This window comes from Enoplosus armatus, chromosome 8 (assembly GCF_043641665.1).
Source record: "Enoplosus armatus isolate fEnoArm2 chromosome 8, fEnoArm2.hap1, whole genome shotgun sequence".
NCBI lineage: Eukaryota > Metazoa > Chordata > Actinopteri > Centrarchiformes > Enoplosidae > Enoplosus > Enoplosus armatus.
Window position 1 is genome coordinate 23032704 of NC_092187.1, and position 22698 is coordinate 23055401.

Below are 22698 nucleotides of genomic sequence, written 5' to 3' on the forward strand. Positions count from 1 at the left end.
TCTGCTTTGTTTCTCTGGGCAAGAATACTTCAGATAAATGATAATAAAGTACATTACATGTTGCAGTGGTAGTAAATCTATCATAGGCAGGGAGAGGCTGTGTGGGAATGTGGATTGGGCTGCAGGTGACAAACAGAGACAGTTTGAGTTACAGTGAAATGTTAGTGAAATAGTTCAAACATAAATGCATAACCTAGTTCTAATCTAATATTGATTGCTGCATATGTGCATGAATTCCTTTATGTTTTTTCTCCTTCCTGTACCCTCTTTTTCTTTTTGAGGAACTGTGTGTTTTTCAGAGGACAAATCCAGTTACATTCAACCACTGGTTTTGTTCACCTGCTTCTGATTGAGGGCTTGGGGAAATACTTGTGTCTCTGGGTGCATGCTTCCTTTATTTGTTTATATATCTATTGAAATATATAATATAATAAAATATAATATAATATAATAGGGGTCACAAAACAACGGTTCACTCTGATTTGGTATACAGTAGTACACTGTTCAGTACAGTAGGTGGCGGTATGCACCTGAAGTTACCGGCCTGCGGTCCGCCGTTTAAAAAAGAAGAAGAAGAAAAGCCAACCGCCGTTAAAACTCCAAAAGAAGAAGAAGAGCGCGAAGACCCGACCGAAACCTCATTGGTTGAGCCGCGGTGACGTCAGAGTCACTCCTGCCCCGTCTCGTTTGGTCAGTGGTGTCACCATGGCGGCGGTGGATGTCATTGTGGACAATTTGATGGCACTCTGGAGGATACCAGCCGTCCGTCAAAACTTCCACTGGATATTCTTACTGATTTCAGCCGTGGGATCGATCCTGAAAGAGCTGGAGCTCGTCCCGCAGACATATTTCAGCAGCAGCAGAAATGCCCTGAATGTGTAAGTAGTGCCAGTATGTTGTTTGCTAGCTGACGTTAGATAACAGAACTGGTGAATTGAAGCTCACCGGCACACCTGTCGCTTACTGTAAGGTGAGCTGCTGATGACAGAAAGGTGAAAGTACCATCGAGAATTGTTCAGATTTTCTGGACTGTTTTGTAATGTTGTTAGCAACGCTAACGTAATGTAGGTCAAAGGTCAGCTGCGGCTTTGTAGCGGTTTGCTATGCTGATGACGCTTGTTTAATGTTGGGCAAATGTTAGCAAACTTTAGGTCATTACTCTGCCATGAACAGGCTTTTATCCACTCTAACATTAGCTTAGCATTTTAGCAAAATACAAAGCATTGTCTCATTCCTAGTTCTAGCAGTAACATAGTCTCTCTTTACATCTCTGAATAAAATCTACAGTAATTACTTTCCACAAATCCAAATGTTTCTCCTTCATGTGTACTCCAGCTTTAGCAGACAAATCATCAGTGGGTGCATAGTTATACTCTTATATTTAATCATATATACTGCATGATAGTAAACTGAGTATCCTTGTGTTTTGGACTGTTGGTCGGACAAAACTAGACCTCTGAAGAAGTTTAGAAGGCATTTTTCCACTATTTTCTGACATTTTATAGACAAAATGAATAGATTAATTAAACGCAGATTAATCAATAATGAAAATAATCAGTAGTCGCAGCCCTACAATGTACCCTACTTTACTACTGTTGAACAAATTGTCTTCCAGTGTGAATTAGTGCGGGAATACTGGTCGTCTTTTGGCTGGCTGGTGTTGTTAAAGATGGAGTTTTCATGAAGAAAAATGTGGATTTTGTGGTAAATAGTTAGACAGGTTAAGATGGGTAAACAACTTGATTAATACCCAGAGGGTTAATGTGAGTGCCCTGTTCCTCCATACAGGTATTTTGTCAAAGTGTCCTGGGGCTGGACGTTGCTGCTGCTGACGCCCTTCCTCCTCATCTCCAACTCCTCCTTCAGCAGGAGTGTGACCTTCCTCGGCCGGCGGCTGCTGTCTCTGGCGGTGGCAACAGCCGTCTGGTACATCTGCACCGAGACCTTCTTCTACATTGAGGACATGACCGGCTCGTGTTTTGAAACCGACACCATGGATGTTATCAAAAAGGAGTTCACGTCCAAAGCCAGCTGCAGACGAGCCGGCTTCCGCTGGCACGGCTATGACATCTCGGGACACTCCTTCATCCTGGCCTACTCTGCTCTCTTCATCGTGGAGGAAACGGCCCCTATGGCCTCCCTGAAGACGGCCAGTCTCTCTGCACTGCCCAGGATGGTCCTCAACCTGCTCTACGTGGCTTTGAATCTTATCGTGATCATATGGGTGTGGATGTTCGCCTGCACCTCTGTTTACTTCCATGATCCGTCTCACAAGTTGCTAGGGACCATATGCGGCCTGTTGGGGTGGCATCTGACGTATCGGGTTTGGTATCTAAAACCTTTGTCACCAGGACTCCCCCCTCAGCGCCACCCAAAAGAACAGAAACAACACGCCTAATCTGCAGTCATACTTTCCTGTACAACATTGTTGCTAATGTTGCTGCCATCCTCCGAACAGCACACTACAGTCAATGTTATCTGCCTCTGGGTCCAAGCTGGCGATGCCATTTTAAGCTATTTTAAGTTATTTTAAGTTATTCCCTCCTCACAGAAAGGTCGTGTTGTACAGGATGCCTGGCTTGCAGTTCCTCCATGGTGTTTGGCAGCTGCTGTTCCAGAAATGACTCTTGGTAATCTGAGATAAAAGCAAGACGCTGCTCTGCTGCCCAGCTTCAGCCTCTCACCGTCAGCCTCTGTGGCTCGCATGCTACACCATTGTCTCCCAGTTTGTTGCCTTATAGTGCTTTACTCAGAGTAATCACAGTTTTTAGATGAACACTTGAGAATGTTTACAGCTCCAGTTGTATAGCACTGATGACGTGTATTTCTGCAGACCAATGTACAGTAGCTATTCATTGTTTTTATAGGAAACTACCTACAGAACAAAATCTGATCAGACAGTAACTACAGTGGGCCCACATTTCATTCTACTTGTATTGTTTAAATGAGCTGTCCATTTGGGGTCAGCGTGACTGTGTGTCTACACTATATGAAAGGTTTGAGCAGAGGACGCAGAGCTTGACTAGCAGATATAAAGATAATTTCAACATCTCATCATACGTAGTTGTAAGTCAGCCCTGCAAGTAGAAATTATTATTAAAATCCTTTTAACGGTTAAGGCTGGAAATATCAACTATTTTTATCATTATTTCCTAATGCCCAAGGCAACATCTTCAAATGTCTTGTTTTGTCCAAGCAGCAGTACACAATGCGAAGACATTCAATTATCATGTAGGACAAAGAAAAGCAACAAATCCTCACAATTGACCCGGAGAATGTGTGGCTTTTGAAACGATTAATCAATTATCAAATAGCAGATAGTTTTATTTATTGTCAATAACACCATGAAAAGACCAAAACTGAATTTAATCTACTAACAAGTCTTGTCAAATATTGCCAAAGCCTAATATATATTATTCCTCTGTGCCGTAGCGCTCCATTGTTGTCGAAAAGCTATTAAAAACATAGAAATGATTAACACAGGCACTGCACTACTCAAGTACTCAAATACTCAAGTATTAATCAGCATCAGAAAATAGTCCCCAACAATTTCTGAAAACTAGAGCACCCAGCTGTTTTAGGAAACTGCTTTTTAAAACCTGAAAGTTTGTATTTGTGCCCTGTTATTGAGTATTGACGTCCTCAGTGGGAACCGATGGGCTCGAGGCTGAGTGCCACAGACGGGGTAGGAAAGTTGTAAAAACATGGATGGTTTTGTTCTTTTCATGGGATTTGTTGACAGTAAGGATAACGTAGAATAATGCCAGTCTCATCCTACAGTGGGGAATTTTGGGAAACTTGGGTATGTGTTAATCACAGCAGTGTTTTTAAGAATATTTATAACAATGTCACAAGTAACTCATCCAGCATTGATGCATGCATTTTCATGACGTGTCAAATAATCAATTACAAGCTCTACAGTGATGGGAACATGGTGGGCTTTGGTCAAATAAAAACCAGAATGTGTGTATTCCATTTTCATTATTTATTTCTCATTGATGGCAACTGAATAAATTAAGGCTTATGAACAAACATCATAAAAAGCACCATAAATAAATGCATATATAGAAATATAAAAAATAAAAAGTAAAAAATAAAAAAATACTATAGTGAAATATAATGGCCACAAATCACAACTAGGATTTCTCGACTTGAACTCTTTGTGTGTTCCAAGAAGTACAGATCCAACCCCTCAGGCAGCAGGACTTCAGTCAGAAGAAGCAACAGGTGTGTTCACATTAATCAGAATGTACCAACAGTTATTGGCTGGTTGTGAAGTTTCTTGTCGTTTCCACCCGAAGTTATTGTCATCTGATATTTGTCAATTAACAAAATATGTGAATGTTTGAGCATCAAAAAGTCAACACAAATAACAATGAAGCGAATTCTGTGATTAAATAGCAAACAGGAGATGGTACTTTACACTCTTGTGTCCTCTCGCTTGCTTCAAAATTCAGATATATATTTTTAAATCTTGTCTTTTGTGCCATTTACATCACTGCTGCTCATGCAAGAACAGTTTGAAAACAAATAACCTCCCTGTTTCCCTTAATGCATAATCTCTAATGTCGTTGCAGGCATACAGGATTGATTCCAAACAGTTAAATCTATATGGCTATACTGCGCTCTCCTTATCAAACATGACATTGGACACAATGAACTGGAGCTTTAATTTCCTAAATGAAAAATCAGATTTATTATCAGATGTGACGCAGCGGGGAGACGCTGCTATTAAAGGAGCATTGATCGTCGTCTTTGGTTCCAACGTGTTCTGCCACAGCTGCAGTGTGCTGCTAATCAGCACCTGCAGAGACGAGTTCCTGAAGCAGGAGAAAACAGGGAGCATCCTAACCGGAAAAACTCAGGTCAGTTATCTTCATTGTCCAAGGCTTGACAGTTATCCTCCTTAATGATGGAAAGAAACACTGCACTGTGAGTCCTCACTGCAAGAATGTCTGTCTGTATAACCAGCCTTAAAACCAAAAGCAGCTTACAACTCCAGCCAGTAGCTCACATGAATGAGTTAAACCTAAAGAGCGCACAGTTAAGGAGCAGAATTATAACATGTCAAACCCTGGAGGTCTGACTGGGACAAAAAAAAAAAAAAAAAAAAAAAAAGCAGAAAAGCTCCCATTAAGGGTGAACCGAGTGTGGAGCGAGAAAAGTACACTGCATCAACAAACGAGACAGCTGGCAAGGCGAGCCGGGGGGGGGCTTTTTCTTTTAAGCCTTCAGACGAGTCAGCTTCTCCTCCCCTGTTCCCCTTATTTAACCTTTGAGCTCGTTAGAAATTCGGCACGGTAAAATAAATGAGACGATGTATAATTAAAAATATCTATCTGTAAAAACAATCTTGCACCTGTCAGGAGGAGTCGGCGACAAACAAGCCGCAGTGATTCTTCTTGCTCAGTATTGCTGAGGGACCATCTCCAACACACTGTACAGTGCAGGTGCTTCAAAGGTTACAATTAGCAACAGGACATTTAGAAATCTGTGGTTTTGATGTTGGGTAGTGATCATAAATTCTGCCTCTGGTGCGACACAACACCCTCAGTGTCCACCCGTCACGAAACGCTTACACAACAAGAAAGTACCCATGCAATGAAATATACATCCTAAAACCTAATGCAACACTATTGTGCCATAGATGCAGAATTTACAATTTTACCACCAGTTCAGCCAAGTGTAACTTTTCAAACACCCAAGTTTTGTCACACCTGAGCTCCTGCTCGGCGACAAAGAGAGTGACAGTGGACCAGTGTGTGTGTGTGTGTGTGTGTGTGTGTGTGTGTGTGTGGTGCTCTAAATAAACTGACTCTGAGCGCACGTGTGTCTCTGTGTTTTATTGTGTGTAGGGTGTTCACTTAGTTAAACGAGTCGTTCGACATTTTAGGAAATGAACATATTCGTGTTACTGCAGAGAGTCGGATGAGAAGATCGATACCACTCTCGTCTTTGTCTGTTAAACACGATGCTACGGTCAGCAGCTTGTTAGTTTAGCTTAGCATAAAGACTGGAAACGGCTAGCCCCCGTCTGTGCCTGACATGTATTACAATTACAATCGAGTCACAGTCTAAACATCCACTCTGAAAAACCCAGAATATCATTCAACAACTCTTATCGCTGTTCCCAAGAACTTTCCAGAATCCTCAGACTCTTCTAACCATCTGGATAAAAGAAATATTCTGTTTATAAATATAATAGATTCATATTTTGCTTGTGTTTTACAAACAGAGTAAGGACGTATGTCATTTCTAGTTTGCGACAGATGGAATCTTTTTTGCATCCAGATGGTTAAAGAGCATCATGGAAATACTTAGGGCAAACCGGGGCCTTGTTTAAAGCATTTATGCTAAGCTAAGCTAACATTTTTCGGAAAATTGGGCGATTTGCGCTGTGACTCGAAAATAAAGGTAATACATGAGAGGAACAAACGTGTTATTGTACGGATTAAAGAAATGTTGTTTAGAGAGCTTTGGAGGTGCTGGTAGGTAGATTTTGTTACCTTTGGACAGAGCCAGGCTGTTTCCAGTCTTTACGCTAAGCTAGCTTCATATTCGACAGACAGACATGAGAGCGGTGGCGATCTAAACATCTAAGTCTCTGCGAGAACGTCATTTCCCAAAATGTCTAACTATTCCCTTAAAGTTTGCCTCCATCCGTTCATCATTTCATGTGGCAGTTTCTGGCAGCACAGCACTTTTCAGAAAGTATTTGTCATGTACATTTTCCTGTGGTTTTACTGGTTAAACCTCAGGCTGATGGAGGAGTGGAGAGCAGGTATGAGTAATGATGTTAATAGTGGCATGCGAAGGTCAGTTAACACTTGTTGGTGTTACTGTGTTTGACCTTTTATCTGGGTTTCTACTTTAAGTTTTCAGAACAAGTGGACCCGATGCATGCCTCCAACAAAAGTTAAAAACAAGAACTTGCCGGCACAAAAGCTGCAAGTTGCCAGAAATTAAACTTGATGAAGGCCTTGATTACCAGAAAATGTGCTGTCAAGAATTTCTTATTATGGAATGTTTTAATATTCTTTGTTCACCCAGGTAAGTAATAGTGTTCTCTATATAGATTCATTATGTTTTCCTGCAGTCATAAAACATTACAGAAAAGTTGAAACATCACACAAATACACAGACATTTAACACAACAAGAGGGCATTCACTACATGTATTTCTTTTTTAAATACCAGTAGGCAAAGTAGCCCATCCCTCCCAGCGAGCCCATGAGAAAAGAGGCCCCGAAGAAGGACGGCGGCTTCTTTTTTACCATCCTGAAGGCGTTGGGTAGGACCGCCGACAGGAGGGTCGTGTGGATGTCGCCCAAGACCTTGCGGAAAGCGTAGCGTTTTTGCACACGCACAAAAAAGGACTGCAGGTTGGGTCGGCTGCCGTCCTCCCAGTATTTCTTAGAAAGTCCCAAGAACTTGAGCCTGTGCAACAAGGCTCCGAGGCAGACGTCAGCTAGTGTAAATTCAGGTCCACATAGCCACAACTCACACTTTTGACCTGCAAGGGAATTAAGATTTCATAAAAACACTGTTGGAAACATGTTTCGGTGCCGTTATGATAAAAGATAATAATCATTCGGACATACCTTGATACTCTAGTTTTCTTTTCTCCAGTTCAGCCTCCACTTGATCTAGAACCATGGCTAACTCCCCCAGAATTTTCTTCAGGTAATTCACATTATCGTGGTCCAAGATTTTCGCCTGAAAATCATTTTAAAAAAGGCAAAAAAAGGAAACATCAGGATGCATAGCTGGAAATACTTAAGGTAAAATTATGGAGTTAAAATATGGACTTCATTTTTCTCCAAGTGCTTTAAGAAAAGTGACTCATGGTGATTTGTAGAGTTCACTAATAAAATGTTAATAAACACAAAATATGTATGACCCTCAGTGCTTGCATGTGATTTTGTCCCCATGTTAGATTAAAAAAATATTTAAAATAACTGATGTGTTACAGCCAAGCAGAAACAAACAAGTCTACAGCCACATTAACAGAGATATATGAGGCTGCACTTGAGCTCATGTCAGCATGTTAAAAGGCTGACATGCTCCTGTTTAGCAGCTCCAACATGCCCCCTAACACTGGATCATGACAGACTTTAATGAACGTCACCTGTCACATCAGCGTTAGTGTCTGAGTGAAACCACGTCACCTGGACGGAGACGTTTCTGTGTGCAAACCAACATATTTGGAAGACAATATGTTTTTAGAATTAAAAAGAAATGGCTTCCATGTTTCATGTTCAGCTCAGGATGACTTGCAGGTGATCCCTTAGCTTTTCATCTAGTGCTGTCCAACACTGATTCTAATGTGTACAGCAAGTTTAAGCCCAAATACCTGCACAATTAAGTGCTAATTAAAAAACACTAACTCGTTAACTAAGAGTAGTGGACCAACCAACCGACCAATCAACACGCTGCCGTTCCTAGATTAACGCTGGTGAAACAGCTGTTGCTTTCTAATTTTTTCAGCCTGCCATCGTGTACAACATGTTTCTTTCTCATATTTTTCACTCTCCACTATTAGCAGAATGTAAAATGGTAAAATATGTATTTTGTAACAGATGGAAATCAAATCAGTACCCCCGGATATTTCCTCCAGGGAACATAAACTGTATTTACATCAGACGTGCTGCCAGTGCTGCAGGATCTGCATGCTGCAGAGTAGCGTAATAAGAGGAAACTGCTGAAGGCTGTTCATGATGCAATTCCCCTCAGCTTCAGACTTGGAAATTCAATTATCTGGTCCAAGACAATTTGGGAAATGAAATAATATGAGACTGTTAAACCCGAATAAAGACGGACGTTTGACTTGTAGTCAGTCAAAATATTAAGGGGGTAAATAAACCAACAGAGTGGCCAAAATATTATCTCCTTCATTATAATTCTGTGCTCCTACATGCAGTTCATGGGTCTGACATATTTCCAGGTGCAAATTAATGATATTTAAGGATTTAAATGGGTAAAGGCCTTCTGGATTTAGAAAATATTACAGGTACCCCTTAGTTTATAACTTATAAGGACCTTAACCAATCAATTAAAATGGTATTTCAGGGGTCAATCCCATATCTGGGTGTAATTAATGGATAAATGAATGGACTTTAATATATTAAGGGGTTTTAAATGGGTTTTTCCTGAGTGGATTAAGGGGTTTTTAAGGGGTAAACCACGTTAGAATTTCCTGAATTTTCACATAAATTAAAATGTAAACGCCCTTAAGGTACAAATTAAGTAATGGTTTTATATTATTTGGTACATTTTAAGCAGGTTTTACCCCATTAAAAAGCCCTTAGACTGTGAAACTAATAGTTAAATTAGTAATTGTTCCTTAGTTAATTTATCCCCTAAATCCCATTACAAAACCTTGATTCCATCATTAGTAATGCATAAATTAATTTAATTTCATAGGGGTTATGTACAACATCACAACATCAGAACAATAATAGATGAATACTTTTTAATCAGATTAATGCACACTTAAACTCACCATAAGCTTCTTCTGCTTGGACAGGTACGGTTCTGTCAGCTGAGGCTCCTCATGGTCCAACTTCATCAGCTCCGTCGCAGCGTTGGCCAGGTGTCCTGAAGACACACACACACACACACACACACACACACACACACACACACACCGTGTCTTGATCTACTGTTTGGTGAACAAATCTAAACATCTAATCATAGATCAGTCTTAAACTGTATATATTATTTACATTTAATACTTTACAACACAGTGTTTCTTGCATATTTTCGGGATCAGTGTGTTTAAGCCTCTGAGGAGTTATCTGACTGTCTCATTAGATCATTAGAGAGCTTTTTCTTATCTCATGTGCTCCCTTCATGGTCCCTTGAGGGCAGAGGGAGACACTCATGCTGTCATCTGTAGTACATACTGTTTATATAAGCCCATAGTGTTAAAGTCTGGTGATATTCTATTTCTTATTGCCTACAAATGACCAAACACTGAATATCTAAAAATATATATATATATATAAATATATCTGTATCTTCTTCCTCTGTGCCATAGAGCTCCATTGTTGTCCAGAAACTATTAAAAACACATGAATGAGCCACACTGTTACACTGATTGTTCCTTCATTACCATGAACACACACAGTTTATTTTGACTCAATCCCACATACGCCGTCCTGCTGTCGGAAATACTTGCTAAAGCAACAAATGTGGATTAATCCGCCGCTGAAAATAGTCCGCAACAAATGCACTATTTCCTCCTGTTTAAGTAAAGTTTGCTAAAAACTACAGTGACTGTTTCAGGAAATCGTTTGGCCTTTTTGTTAATTAAAGTGTACATTTGTGAAAACAGGGAAAAAAAATCATCCCTTAGATATTTTTACAATTTTCAGTTCATGATTGCAAAACTCATTTTGCTGTTTTTAATGGGAAAAATCATTTCACATAAAACACAAGTGGATAATTTCACACAAACATCACTGATGCCTTCCATTAAATACTCCATCAGGTGGATTTTATAGATACAACACCGACTGACCAGAGTTTAACTGGATAATTAATTCTGCTGCAGAATTTCCTTTCCGCTTTCATTTACACGTCGACAGCATTACTTACTGGGAGGCCTGATATCAGCTGTTGGGATGTATAAACCTGGCATCACCACGATCTGCTGCGTTAAGGGTTTTTTGGTGTTGAGTAGCGTCAAATTACACAGTATGTTAATCACGTCGTGCTCATAAAAGCAGGGATTTGTTTGCCGGTGATGTGGAAAATGCTGCAAGGGAGATTAATAGCTTTGCATTCATAATGCCTGTCTGTTGTTTTTGCTTTGGAAGACTAGTTGGTCCTAAAGTTGAAGCTCATTCAACCTCGAGAGCTTGTAAATGTTCAGATTCATGAGTTCAAAACACTGAAATCTATTTATATTATGTATCAGAAATAAAAATACAACAAAAATAGCATCTATCTTGTCATTCTACACATTGTACATTCATCGTCTGTTGCCAATAAACAATCACTTTAAATGAGAAGAAAATCTCTGAGATGCTAACATGCAAAAAAGCTAACACCACACACACCTGTAGACACACATGCATCTACTCAGGATGTTAAATGTGTGTGAAATGCAGCAGAACACATGTCACATTAAATCATGCTGCATGGATGCACAATACGAGATGATTCTGTGAACACGCTGTGCCTTTGTGTGTTATACACACTCGAGAGGATTCAGTCGCTAGAATTTGTAGTTCAGTCTGTTTTGTTCTTTTTTCAGGGTTCTGGCTTCGTTCTCCACTGAGACGCCAGACAGTTTGAGATCATCTGGCAGAGGTGTTACAGAGTCCTGAGTCCTTAGTTAGCAGGCAGGACCCTGGATGGAGGATGGAGGATGAGAAGATTGACACCACTCTCACATCTGGTGGTTAGCTTAGCTTAGCACAAAGACTGGAAACAGGGGGGAACTGTTAGCATGGCTCAGTCCAGAGATAACAAAAACCACCTCCCAGCACCTTAAGCTCACTAATTAACATGTTTTATATCGTTTTTAATCTGTTCAAAAGCTGAAGTGTAAGAGTAACATGTTTGAGGCTCCAAGAGAGCAAATAAACTAATGTCCCAAAATGTTGAATTATAAAATTTTACTTTACTACTTTTCTTTTTTATATTACTGGAATTGGTTTTATCTGTCGAATTACAAAATGCATTTGATTCAATGTTTGTCTAGTATACAGTATAATAAAAAAATAATACTGTATACTTTTTTCTGTTTTGAGTGAAGCACTTCCACTGTGTTCTTCTTGTAATTAATGCAGACTTATAAACAATCGTGCCTACACAATACGGTGAGCTGGCTTCACTTACTACGTATTTCTGCGGTGGCGTACTTTGGGATCATAGAGTCGGTGGTGAGCTCCGGATGGAGGATGCAGCCGTGTGTGTAAGCGTCCATGGGCAGGCCATCCAATAGCTGACGGTACTGCTGCACGCGCTCGTGGAGAGGCGACTCTGCATCAGGAATCAGCTGCGCCACCGTGTCTACGGGCGAAACACCGATGTGAAAACAGCAACAGAGACAAAACATTTGAATGCAGCTCAGGTCTTGGCTACAGGTTCCACATGACGTGTAAACAAAACAATAAAATTATATCTAGAGCACAGTCTCACGCTGGTATTCTTGGTATATTTTCATAAACTTCCCAGAACACCTGGTTTCTAAGCAACTGTTATTAAGCTTACTGTTACACATCCCCAAAATAACTGCTGTCAGATAGACGCGCAGCATGGTAACCTGGTAACAGATGACACCCCTCGCTCTTTGTAACACACCACCGGTCACGTTTCACAAAGTCTGACATTTAAACAATACTGAAGCAATCTGGAGGTAAAAAAAAACCCTCCTGGAGACTAACAAGCTTCTCAGAATTCATGTTGAGTGGAAAAGTAAACAGGTTTAAGATAAAAAAAAAACACTGTTTAATCCCATAAAATGAAATTCAAGGACAATCCTGATGAACAAAAACACAATATGCACACTAACACAAGGCCACAGTTTCATAACACACACGGGTTAATTAGGCAACACCATAAACTTAAACACCAATCCCCGACTAACCTGCTCTGTTTCTATTTATCTGCTGTCACTCAGGAATAGTTGAAATGCGCTTATTTGCTTTCTTGCTGAGAGTTGATGAGAATATGAACCCCACTCTGATACAGTATCTGTCTGTTAAAGGGATGCTTTAGTGCTTTCATATTGAACTTTCATGAAGGTGTGAGACAGATTTGAAAAACGGTCAAAACTGAAGCAGCAGAGGCTGAGATATATCGACATTTAGTCTTCGAGCCCGAGCTCAGATTACTCTGATCGCATCAGTCAGGATTTTATTTCTCAAACTTGACAAAGCTTCTCCAGAACCAGAAAAACAACGTTACACAACTGTTTTCACTGGATAAGTAGTACTCCTCATCACTAATAATCTGGTCTTGATGAGTAAAATTAGTGTCCCTTTAAGAATAAGGCTGCAGCCAGCTGCTGGTTTGCTTAGCTTAGCATAAGGACTTGAAACGGGAGGAAACGGCTAGCCTGGCTGCACCTACCTCGAAAGTTCACTAATTAACACATATATTGTTTGTTTAATCCGTACCCCAAATTTGTTGTTTTACAGGGGGTTCCGCTGGTTGCCTGGCAACTGCTCAAAGCCAATAAATAGTCTGGCACATGACAGCAAATCGTAATTTTCACACCTCGATTTTTGTACAGGTTAAACAAACAAGATATAAAATGTTGATGAGTGAGCTTTAGAGGTGCTGGTGCGTGGCTAGCTGTTTCCAGTCTTTATGCTAAGCAAAGCTAAGCTAACTGGCTGCTGGCTCCAGCTACATATTAAACAGACAGATATAAGAGTGGTATCCATCATCTCATCTAACTCTCCGCCATAAAACAACTTCTTACACTTGGGTTTTTGTAAAGATTATTTCCCAAAATGACGACTCCTTACTATTGAGGGAACCAGCTTTTATGTTTTGCTGTCCTAATTCTACTCAGCAGGCTGCGACATGCTGCACGGCTGGGAGGGATGGTGTTCAACTTAATGACCTGCTGCTGAGACTCAGTATTAAGGATGAGACAGGTTAGCGGAGCAGAGTGAGCTTTTATCTCTGGGTCACAGCCAGCCAAACGCAAGGACGGCAGCGCTGACAGGACACTGATAGTCAGTTGGCCACTTGAGGACGTTCGGGCCAATGGAGAGGCTTGTGGAGGGTGGAGCCGCATCTGGCAGAGCTCCAGAAAGCTGAGTAATCAGTCCCAGGACCGGCATGCCGACCTGGGCATGCCATGCAGTGGTCCTCTAGGTGGTCTGCTGCAGCACGGTGGTGGAAATATTACATCAGCAACTAAGAGCCAAACCCTTCTGACGAACATGCTCAAACTGTCCTGGAGTCAGTGGTGCACTTTACAGAATATATATAAGAGCCACCGATTGTTTGATCGTTGTGAGTCGACAAACAGAGAGCTCTGCTGCATCTCAACAACGCTGTAAAGCAGTCTGAGTCGGCACTTCGCTGCTCTGCACTGGTGTAAGAGTCTCTTTTCTGAGACATCTGCACTTTCCAGGCCAGCTGCAGCCCACGTTGCCAGCCTTCATTAGGGATTTACACGCAGAGAGAAAGCATGTCTGTGAGTCTTATCCAGCAGATTGACTTCTGGCTAAAAGCATGTTCAGCTTGAGGTCTGGTTTTAAAACATGCGGTGGATTCATTTAACATACAAAACAAATACACCTTAACTTTAATTACGCCTGGACACAAAATATTGAAAGCTGCAGATTCGAGTACGACTTCAGACTAACTTGTTCCAAAAGAAATGAATTAAACTACCTGCATGCAGCACTCTATCAAATAGCTCAAATGAACAGGTCTGAATGAGGGTCAGTTATTGCCTTCTAGCCTTTCATTACTGAGCAAGCAGTGAACCAGATCTTCTGCAAAGCCTTCAAGCATCGCTGCTCCGAACAAGTGACCACAAACTAAACCAAAGACAAGGGAGTTCTCCAGTTATTAGCCGACATCCTGCAGGCCTTTACTGGTTTGAGGACATTACATAACGACATAATGTCTCAGATACTATAACACGCAACACACCGAGACAACAGCATTAAGAGTATGCATCGTGACGTTTGCTTACTCTCAGAACCACAAAGGCAGCAGACGACATTGATGGCTGTTAAACCTGAATCAGAGTAATTTCACACTTCACATATTGACTTTACTTATTTATTTGTTAGACTGATAATTGCTTGTTTAATCATTAAATTCTCGCTTTTGCGTTTGTGTCGGTGTCTTGTTTGTGGCTGCCATGAATACCCCCCCACACACACACACACCCAAGAGATCACTCCAATTTCATCTGATCTAATCAGGGGAGTTCATCTTGGTGACATTGGTGCAAAGACACTGTTGCAACAACTTGCCGAGCTTCACAGTACAGTACACACTGACACACATTGTACAAGGACGACGACAGATGGCCTCGAACGGGTTCCAATTGTCTTTGCTACCCCAGCTTCACACTGGGAGACTGCAGCCTGACATGTTCCGTATCTTGAGCAACGCTGGATTAACAACAGGGCGAACCAGGCACCCAAAAACCCGATCAAATCAAATCAGTTAATGGCAAGTTGGTTTCACAAATGTGACAGTAAAACCACGGCCTGTTAGAGGGCCCGAATATGTTGTCGGGTGCTTCTATATTCTCGGCCATTTTTAAATCAAGTCCTTGATTTCAGACAGAAGTGAGCTAAAGCAGGATTCTCATGTTTAGTCAGAAACACCTAAAACGACAGCTGTCCCTGGCAGATTTTAACGCTACGTGAGGTCAATGAGTGGGTTGAAAACGCTGCCACCGAATGACTTTTTAATGTTTCAAGCTGACTTTTAAAACAAGAATCTTGTCAACGGGGTCTTAAATATACACTTGGCTGCGTACATGATATGGTACTGAAAGACTGAAGCTAAAGCTACATGTCCCAGGCACAATGTCAACTTTCTCACCAGTTGGTCCATGTAGAAGACTTATTAAGGCCTCACAGCGGGTTAATCTGTCTGTGCTTTTAAAATCAAAGTTGAAAGTTAAGAGGAGAAAGAGAAACAGCATCATTAGATGGGAACCACATAATTATTGTACCATACCCCCCACAAAGTTTTTCTCCAGGTAGTCTATAATCTGGTTGTAATCGCTGATGATGGATTCCCCGTGGAGGAAGACGGGCACCTCCTCCCCCAGGTTCAGCCTCATGAACCAGGGCTCCTTGTGCTCCTGCAGCGGCAAGCTCACATCCCTCTCCTCACAGACCAGACCCTTCTCATTAATGACTAGACGCACCTGCAATCACAAGCACACGCAGCACGACACGATGAGCAGGAAACATCAGACATTGAAAGCATGAATTTATTACAAAAAAGTGACGAGAGCAGAGAAAGCTTCGTGTGCGCTCTAAACACACCACACCGTTTCCTTTATAATGAATCAGTAAACATGTGAACTGGGGGACATTTTGTTGGTAACATAAAAACAAGACTGATGATCCATTTCATCTGAAGTAAAACAAAAACATTGCACAACAAAATTCAACAAATATCATTTCTTCTATTGTTGAAAAGAGTTATTGCATTATTACCAAAGCTTAACAAATAGGCTCAGCTGAAATATTTGTGTGGTCTGGCAAAATAATGAGATGCTTTACAGCATGCTCGAGTTTGAGCAAAGACCTTCCAGGACAGTCAGCGTCCATTGCTGGTGGGATGAAGGATAAGCCAAGGTCCACAGAGAGCTATTAGTGGGAATAAGATTAATGAACAGAGATGACTCTTGGGGTACAAAGTGCTACATTTGGCTGCTTTGGAGGAACGGCAAAATGGGAGTTTTGCTGAACATGGCCAGACATGGCGTAATGAAATAAAACTGAATGATTTAGTAACACAAGCAGAGTAATTACAGGAGGACCACAGCTTCAGACAGCAGGAACAAATCTGTGAATGCAGCTGCAAAGTCAAATAAATGAAAAAGCTTTTTACATCTCCACCAGTGCCGCACACTAAATCAAGGGTTTCTATATAACACTGCTGTATGTTTCAGGGCCCAGTCTTACACTGCCCAGGAGTCCCTCGGTGACGCCCACAATAACACAGTAACCGTTGCAACAAGAGTTTGTTATATAATAATATTAGTCACTGCTTGGTAATGATGCCAAGTAGTTCAGCTGCTCCGGAGGCCACAAAATAAACTCCTCTTACTTAACAATATATGTTACTACTACGTTTGTTAGTCTGTTAACACTGATGGAAAGTAATGAGTACATTTACTTCCATTTTATTCTACTTTATACTTCTGTTCCACTAAATTTCAGAGAGAAGCATTGTACTTTTTACTGCACTACATTTATGTGCTATAGTGACCAGTCAATGGTTTAAGATTTTACATATAAAACACATGATAAACTTAAAAAATACAACACATTATTAAAGATCAAATGAGCGGTTCCTGTACTTTTTGGCTTTACCAAAAAAAAAGTGTTGTTGTCTGTTGAACTCTATGAATCGGCAGAAGTTCCACCAACTTCTCACATAGTTTCACACAAACAACCACATGAAGCTAATTCTTAAACGACTGACCAGATGCCTGACGCACCGCCCTGTACACAGACAGAAAACAGCTACAGTCTCACAAACGGTGTATTGAAGGTGTAAATCTCCAACCCGCAGGCCTTGAGGTTGCCAGTGCTGTATTGATCTGTGAAGCTGGCCTCTAAATGTGCTGTTACGCCAGAGTATCAAGCTCCATCTGTCTCTATCATATCTGTTGTGCCCACAATGCATCACTCATGTGAGGTAGATATACTGTATGGCCCACTTCAGGCCATAGGAGCACAGTTACAGTGGCAGTTAGTCGTGAAGCATTATAAACACAGAGGAAGGAAAAACACGTGCAGGAGAAATTCAATAGCACAGCTTCCCTCTTTCCTCAGGAACTTGCTGAGGCATACGCACACTTGTAAATGATCCCCCTGAACATCTAACGACGTTATTGTCTTCACATTGATAACGTTGATCCGTTGGAGAAGTGACTCTTTTGTCATTATCACTTAGCTCAGTGTCTCTTTGTCAAAGTGTTTACTTTAGGATTCATTTCTGTCTTTTCAGAGAAAGGAAAAGCGTTTCCCACGTCACACAAGATTGACTAAATATAACACTATCTTTCAAGATCACGTTGCGAGAATTTGTGTTATATTAAGGCACAAAATATTCAGTTCAATTCTGGTGGAGTCGACAACCTAGTGCTTGGCCTCTTAATCTCATAAAAGCCACCCCCCAAAATGCCATTAAAAGCATCAGCTTGCATAACAACAAATGCCATTCACAATTCAACAAATACATACAATCATGATTTCTGTGCACATCTAGTGCCACAATTGTACTGCAGTTTTACTACATGCCAAGCAGTCTGTTCATTGACAGCACGGTCACACATGATCGTGAAGTCACTTCAGCCACTCCAGCTCCAGGATCACGGTGATAATCGTGACAGTGAGCCTGGTGTTTACCCTCTGCTGAGTGACAACCGGCACAATCAGCAGCTCAGACTTCAGTGGCTGTGAGCCAACAATAGAGTCTTATATCTGACGTACCGACATGAGACTGAGCAGCAACTCAAGGTTGTTGGTCTACAGTGGAGAGGAAAATACCGTAGCACCATCCTCCGGTTGGTAAAGACGGAGCTAAAGCTGTTCTGAGTACATGATGGGCTGTATGCAGGGATGGTGAGCCACTTCTTATGACAGGAATATCTAACCACAATTATTTGTTTGATGAATCGATTAATCGTTTGGTTTAATGACTTAACAACTTTCTAAAAACCTAGGTGCTTGTTTCGTCTGATCTGTTCCAAAACTCAGGAGACGCTCTGTTTATTCTCAAGAGTCAAAAACTCAAGCAAATCCTGACTTTTGAAAAGCTGAAACCAGAAACCTTTTGCTATTATTGCTTTAAAAATTACTCCAACGATTAATCACTTATCAAAATAGTAGAAGTGGAGTCCACAGGAGGCACAGATGGAGGTCAACGAACAAGAGATGAATCAATTGTCATTTCATAACAGTGAATGTGCATTTTTCTAAAGGGGAAATGAATTATGGGAAACTTACAAGAAGCAGATTTAAAAACAGAACAGGCAGAATCGAAGCAGCGGCGGCTGAGATATCCTGACTTGTAGTCCCTTGTAGGGGTCAACTCCATAAGCACGGGAGCCTACATTTCCCACCATGCAACTGTTACTAAAGTAATAAAACCTCATTCAAAATCCCATTGAGATTTGTAACAACCCAAATAACTAAACGTCGTGTTGTTCACTCCACAAGTTTACATCTTTGTTTATTTAATATTTCAGTTTTTTAACAGCCTTTAAGGAACCCCATTTCCCATAAGCCCACAGTCCATGTTCTCGTCAAGAGGTCACAGCTAGTTCATGTCTGTAATCACCAGAGCCACAACTAGCCGTTACTTGCATTATAGATTAAGAGTTTAGTCCGTGAAATGTAAAACAAGTAGTGAGAAACGATCGTCGCAGCTTCCCAGAGCCCAAAGTGACGTCCTTAAACTTCTTGTTTTGTTCGACCACAGTACAAAACAGAAACATACAAAAGTGTAGAAACATATCAAACGCAGATGCTTCCGTGCACCAGGGCTCACTGAATGGTTTGTTGAATTATGAAAATGATGTGAATCAAATGCTAAGGCCTTTACGGTCAACAGATCTCAACCCAGTTTCACACCTGTGGGAGATTTTGGACCAATGTGTAAGACAATGGTCTCCACCACCATCACCAATACACAAAATGATATAACATGAACTTTCTACGAATCCATTCAGTGATGTCTGTGACTGTCTCTGGTGAGAGCCACTCCACACTAAAACATGTTGGTTTTTCCTTTAATTTGTCACCCATCTGTATATAATCTACAATCATATATGACAAAAAGACAAGAAACTGGAACCAGCTACTATTTGGCATTTTTTTTGCACTAAAAATGACTGAGACGATTAATCAACTAATTGTTGCAGCTCGGCTAATAACGGCAGGACGGAGAGGACCAAACGTTTGTAGACGAAAGTAAAAAGTTGGGAAATTTACTTGAGGAGAGAGTGATCATGAATTTAATGGATGTGGACAAAACCAAGCTACCACGCAGGCTACGTTTTTTCTGCTTGCTAGCAACTGCTGTCGCGGACCAAGTTTGTCTTAAAGTAAACCCCCAAAAGCAAGTTTCATTTTTTTTTAAAAGACAAATGGAGCAGAGACTAACATTAACGTCAGGACTATTCCTGACTATTCGCTATTCGATCCTCCCTGCCTTAAAAATACCATGTCTTCACACTCCAGGCCCCCCAGTTTGAAACACAGACTGTTAAAAAACATTTAATCTTGACAACCCTGATGACATCACTATGACATCACAGGGGTTGTTTTCCACAGAGCCACAGAAGACGTTATATATTATATGTTTTCAGTCGGCGGGGTGCTCCTTTAATGAACATGCTATTTGTGAAGCAAAGCCTTGTGGATATACAAATGATATACATACTGTTCATACTGGTTATTATGGTGAATCCATCATGTCTGTTTTCAGAGTTCTGAATAGCTTGATAGCTAAAAGACAACAGGAAAGGCACAGGTGAGTGTCCGCCAAGGTAACCGAAGGAAGACTTCAAGAAGCCATTACAATAACAACATATGGTCTGATTCAGCTGCAGAAGGGGGGGGAAGGTGGCCTTAGGTTTGTTTTGCACATCATTTTAATCAATTATTTAGGTTGTCATGTGTCAGAGCTCATAGGTTGTAACCACACTGTACCAGCCGTAAGGAGACAAACTAGCTTCACCGTGTGAATAAAAGGTGGAAGCTGTTGAAAAGATATGAAAGGTGATCTTCATGCAGTGGTGAGTGAGAGACATCTGAATATTGACCACCAGTCCTGCTACATGTCGAGGAAACGAGCCCCCATGCTGCAGCGCTCCTCCAAACGTCTCAAATGGGAGATCTGCCCAGCTGCAGGATCACATTCATATTCCGGAGGTATGTGCAGAAACAAACATGCACAAGAAAAACATGCTTTGATCATAACAAACAGGCTGAAGCATCATGTCATGCAGAGACGTGGAGCCACCTCCATTTTCAAGCTTCCTTTTTTTTTTTTTTTTTTTTTACCTTTTGGGAGGTGAAAGACTGCGTCCAGTGGTACAGCACGAGCCTGTCTTTATTGAAGGGTTTGAGCTCTGCCGTCGGCTCTTCGCACTCCTCCCCGTCTGTGATTTTGCCGTCTTCGTCCATGGCTGAGATGGGCCACCAGCTACAGTTGGTGGGGGTAACATGGTTGGAAGACGCCATGACAGAGCGTTTTGTGCGTGTGGAGGAGAGGAGCGAGGAGGGAGAGAAGAGGAGAGAGAGAGAGAGGGGGGGGGGGAGAGAGAGAGAGAGGCAGAGAGAGAGAGGGAGAGAGACAGAGAGAGAGAGAGAGGGAGAGAGACACAGAGAGAGAGGGAGAGAGAGACAGACAGAGAGAGAGAGAGAGACAGAGAGAGAGACAGAGAGAGACAGAGAGACAGAGAGGCAGAGAGAGAGAGGGAGAGGGAGAGAGACAGACAGAAAGAGAGAGAGAGGGAGAGGGAGAGAGACAGAGAGAGAGAGAGAGGATTTCAGCAGCTCGAGCTCAGCATCGTCGGTTCACGCGGCAGCAGCATCCGTCAGTTTCGGACAGCTCCGGTGTTGAAAACTGAGATTTACCCCCCAAAAAAACAACAACCGCACAGCTGAATCCATATGCAAACAGCCACTTACTCGAGCATGCTGCTGCTTTACAGTTAAACCAGCGTGTAACCGTATAACATCACATGATGAGCCACGCACAAACATGCGCGGTGGAAACCCGCGGAGGGAGCGTTTCACTGGAAGGTCAAGCGGCTCCGTGTAAGGACATGGAGGCTGTAGACTGCAGGGCCAGAGCCGGGGTGAACCTCTGGACGTGTGTGTGCGTTAAAAGTAAAAGGAGATGTCAACATGTGTGTAGGCCTATAATTTCAGTGGTGGAAAGTGAGTAATACTTGTATTTTACTTGAGTATTTCAGAGGGAAATACTTTTAATTCCACAATATTTACTATATTAAAGAAGGCATATGCTAAGCTTCCTTCTTCCTTGTCAAAACCTGGCGCCTACATTACCCACAATGCAACTCGGCCGTCGACAGGTCGGACACGGATTCAGGTGTGTTATGCTAGTAGCAGCTAATGGAGCCTCGAGCTGCTAGCCTCCAACAGCATCCTCTATTGTTTTTTCTGCAGAACGAGTACATTTCCTGCTTCCTTTAAATAGGCTCATATTTAGCTGATTGTACTTCCTGAAGTAGGACTTTTACTTCTAATTGAGTTTTTTTTTTTACATGAATGTATTAGTACTTTTACTTCAGTACAGTATCTGAGTACTTCTCCCAGGGCTGCTCATAAAGTTTACAGGGAATAGAAATATTTATGATGCAGTTACCGACGTTTCCCAGCAGAGGGAGTGAAGAGAGTGCAGGACAGTAAAAACAAATACTGCCCCATAATGAAAAACATCATTCCCACTGTTTTCGAAATTAAATTGGTTGCAATGTATTGTATATTTTGCAAGCAGTCTCATGTAGTTATCCAGCAGACTTTAACTCTAAATACTATTTATGAAAATTAACACATCCTGTCGATTTAGGCTTCAATTGTTAATGTAAAACAGTAAGTACATCCCAAAATATACAAAATATAGAATTATACTATAACAGATATACATACAGGGCTACATATACTGTTAAATAAAGTTATCATAACCTCAACCACAGACACACAGGCTCTAATGTCCTTTTGGGATATTGTAGAAATATTATCCTGATCCCGTTTGACATAACGCCAGGAGATCCATGAGACCATACAGGAACATCAATGGGGAATGAATGAGATTTATCTACTTCCAGATATCTCTTTCATCAAGCTAAATAGCCTATTAGAGAACGATTATGTTCAAACTGCATTAACTGGGCGTGCTCAGTGTGTGTGTGTGTGTGTGTGTGTGTGTGTGTGTGTGTGTGTGCAGGGGGGAAACCTATAGTGTCCTGAATGGCATGTACTTCAGC

The 22698-nt window shown here is 41.4% G+C and overlaps 2 protein-coding genes across 5 annotated transcripts; one reads left to right on the plus strand and one right to left on the minus strand.

Moving 5' to 3' along the window:
• Positions 1–705: 705 nt before the first annotated feature.
• Positions 706–3008, plus strand: fitm2 (fat storage inducing transmembrane protein 2). The gene is made up of 2 exons (XM_070910787.1): positions 706–878; positions 1789–3008. The coding sequence occupies exons 1-2, from the start codon at positions 706–708 to the stop codon at positions 2396–2398; spliced, it is 783 nt and encodes a 260-aa protein (XP_070766888.1). The 3' UTR covers positions 2399–3008.
• A 4160-nt stretch (positions 3009–7168) lies between these two features.
• gdap1l1 (ganglioside induced differentiation associated protein 1-like 1) lies at positions 7169–20926 on the minus strand. 4 transcript variants are annotated; one of them, XM_070910701.1, is made up of 7 exons: positions 20747–20926; positions 18748–18756; positions 15675–15867; positions 11847–12020; positions 9502–9596; positions 7601–7715; positions 7169–7512 (listed from the first exon to the last, which is right to left on the minus strand). In XM_070910701.1, exons 1-7 carry the CDS (start codon positions 20924–20926, stop codon positions 7169–7171), a joined length of 1110 nt encoding a protein of 369 aa, XP_070766802.1. The 4 variants fall into 4 exon arrangements, with proteins under 4 accessions (XP_070766802.1, XP_070766801.1, XP_070766803.1 ...); XM_070910700.1 differs by lacking the exon at positions 18748–18756; XM_070910702.1 differs by lacking the exons at positions 11847–12020; positions 18748–18756.
• Positions 20927–22698: the final 1772 nt, after the last annotated feature.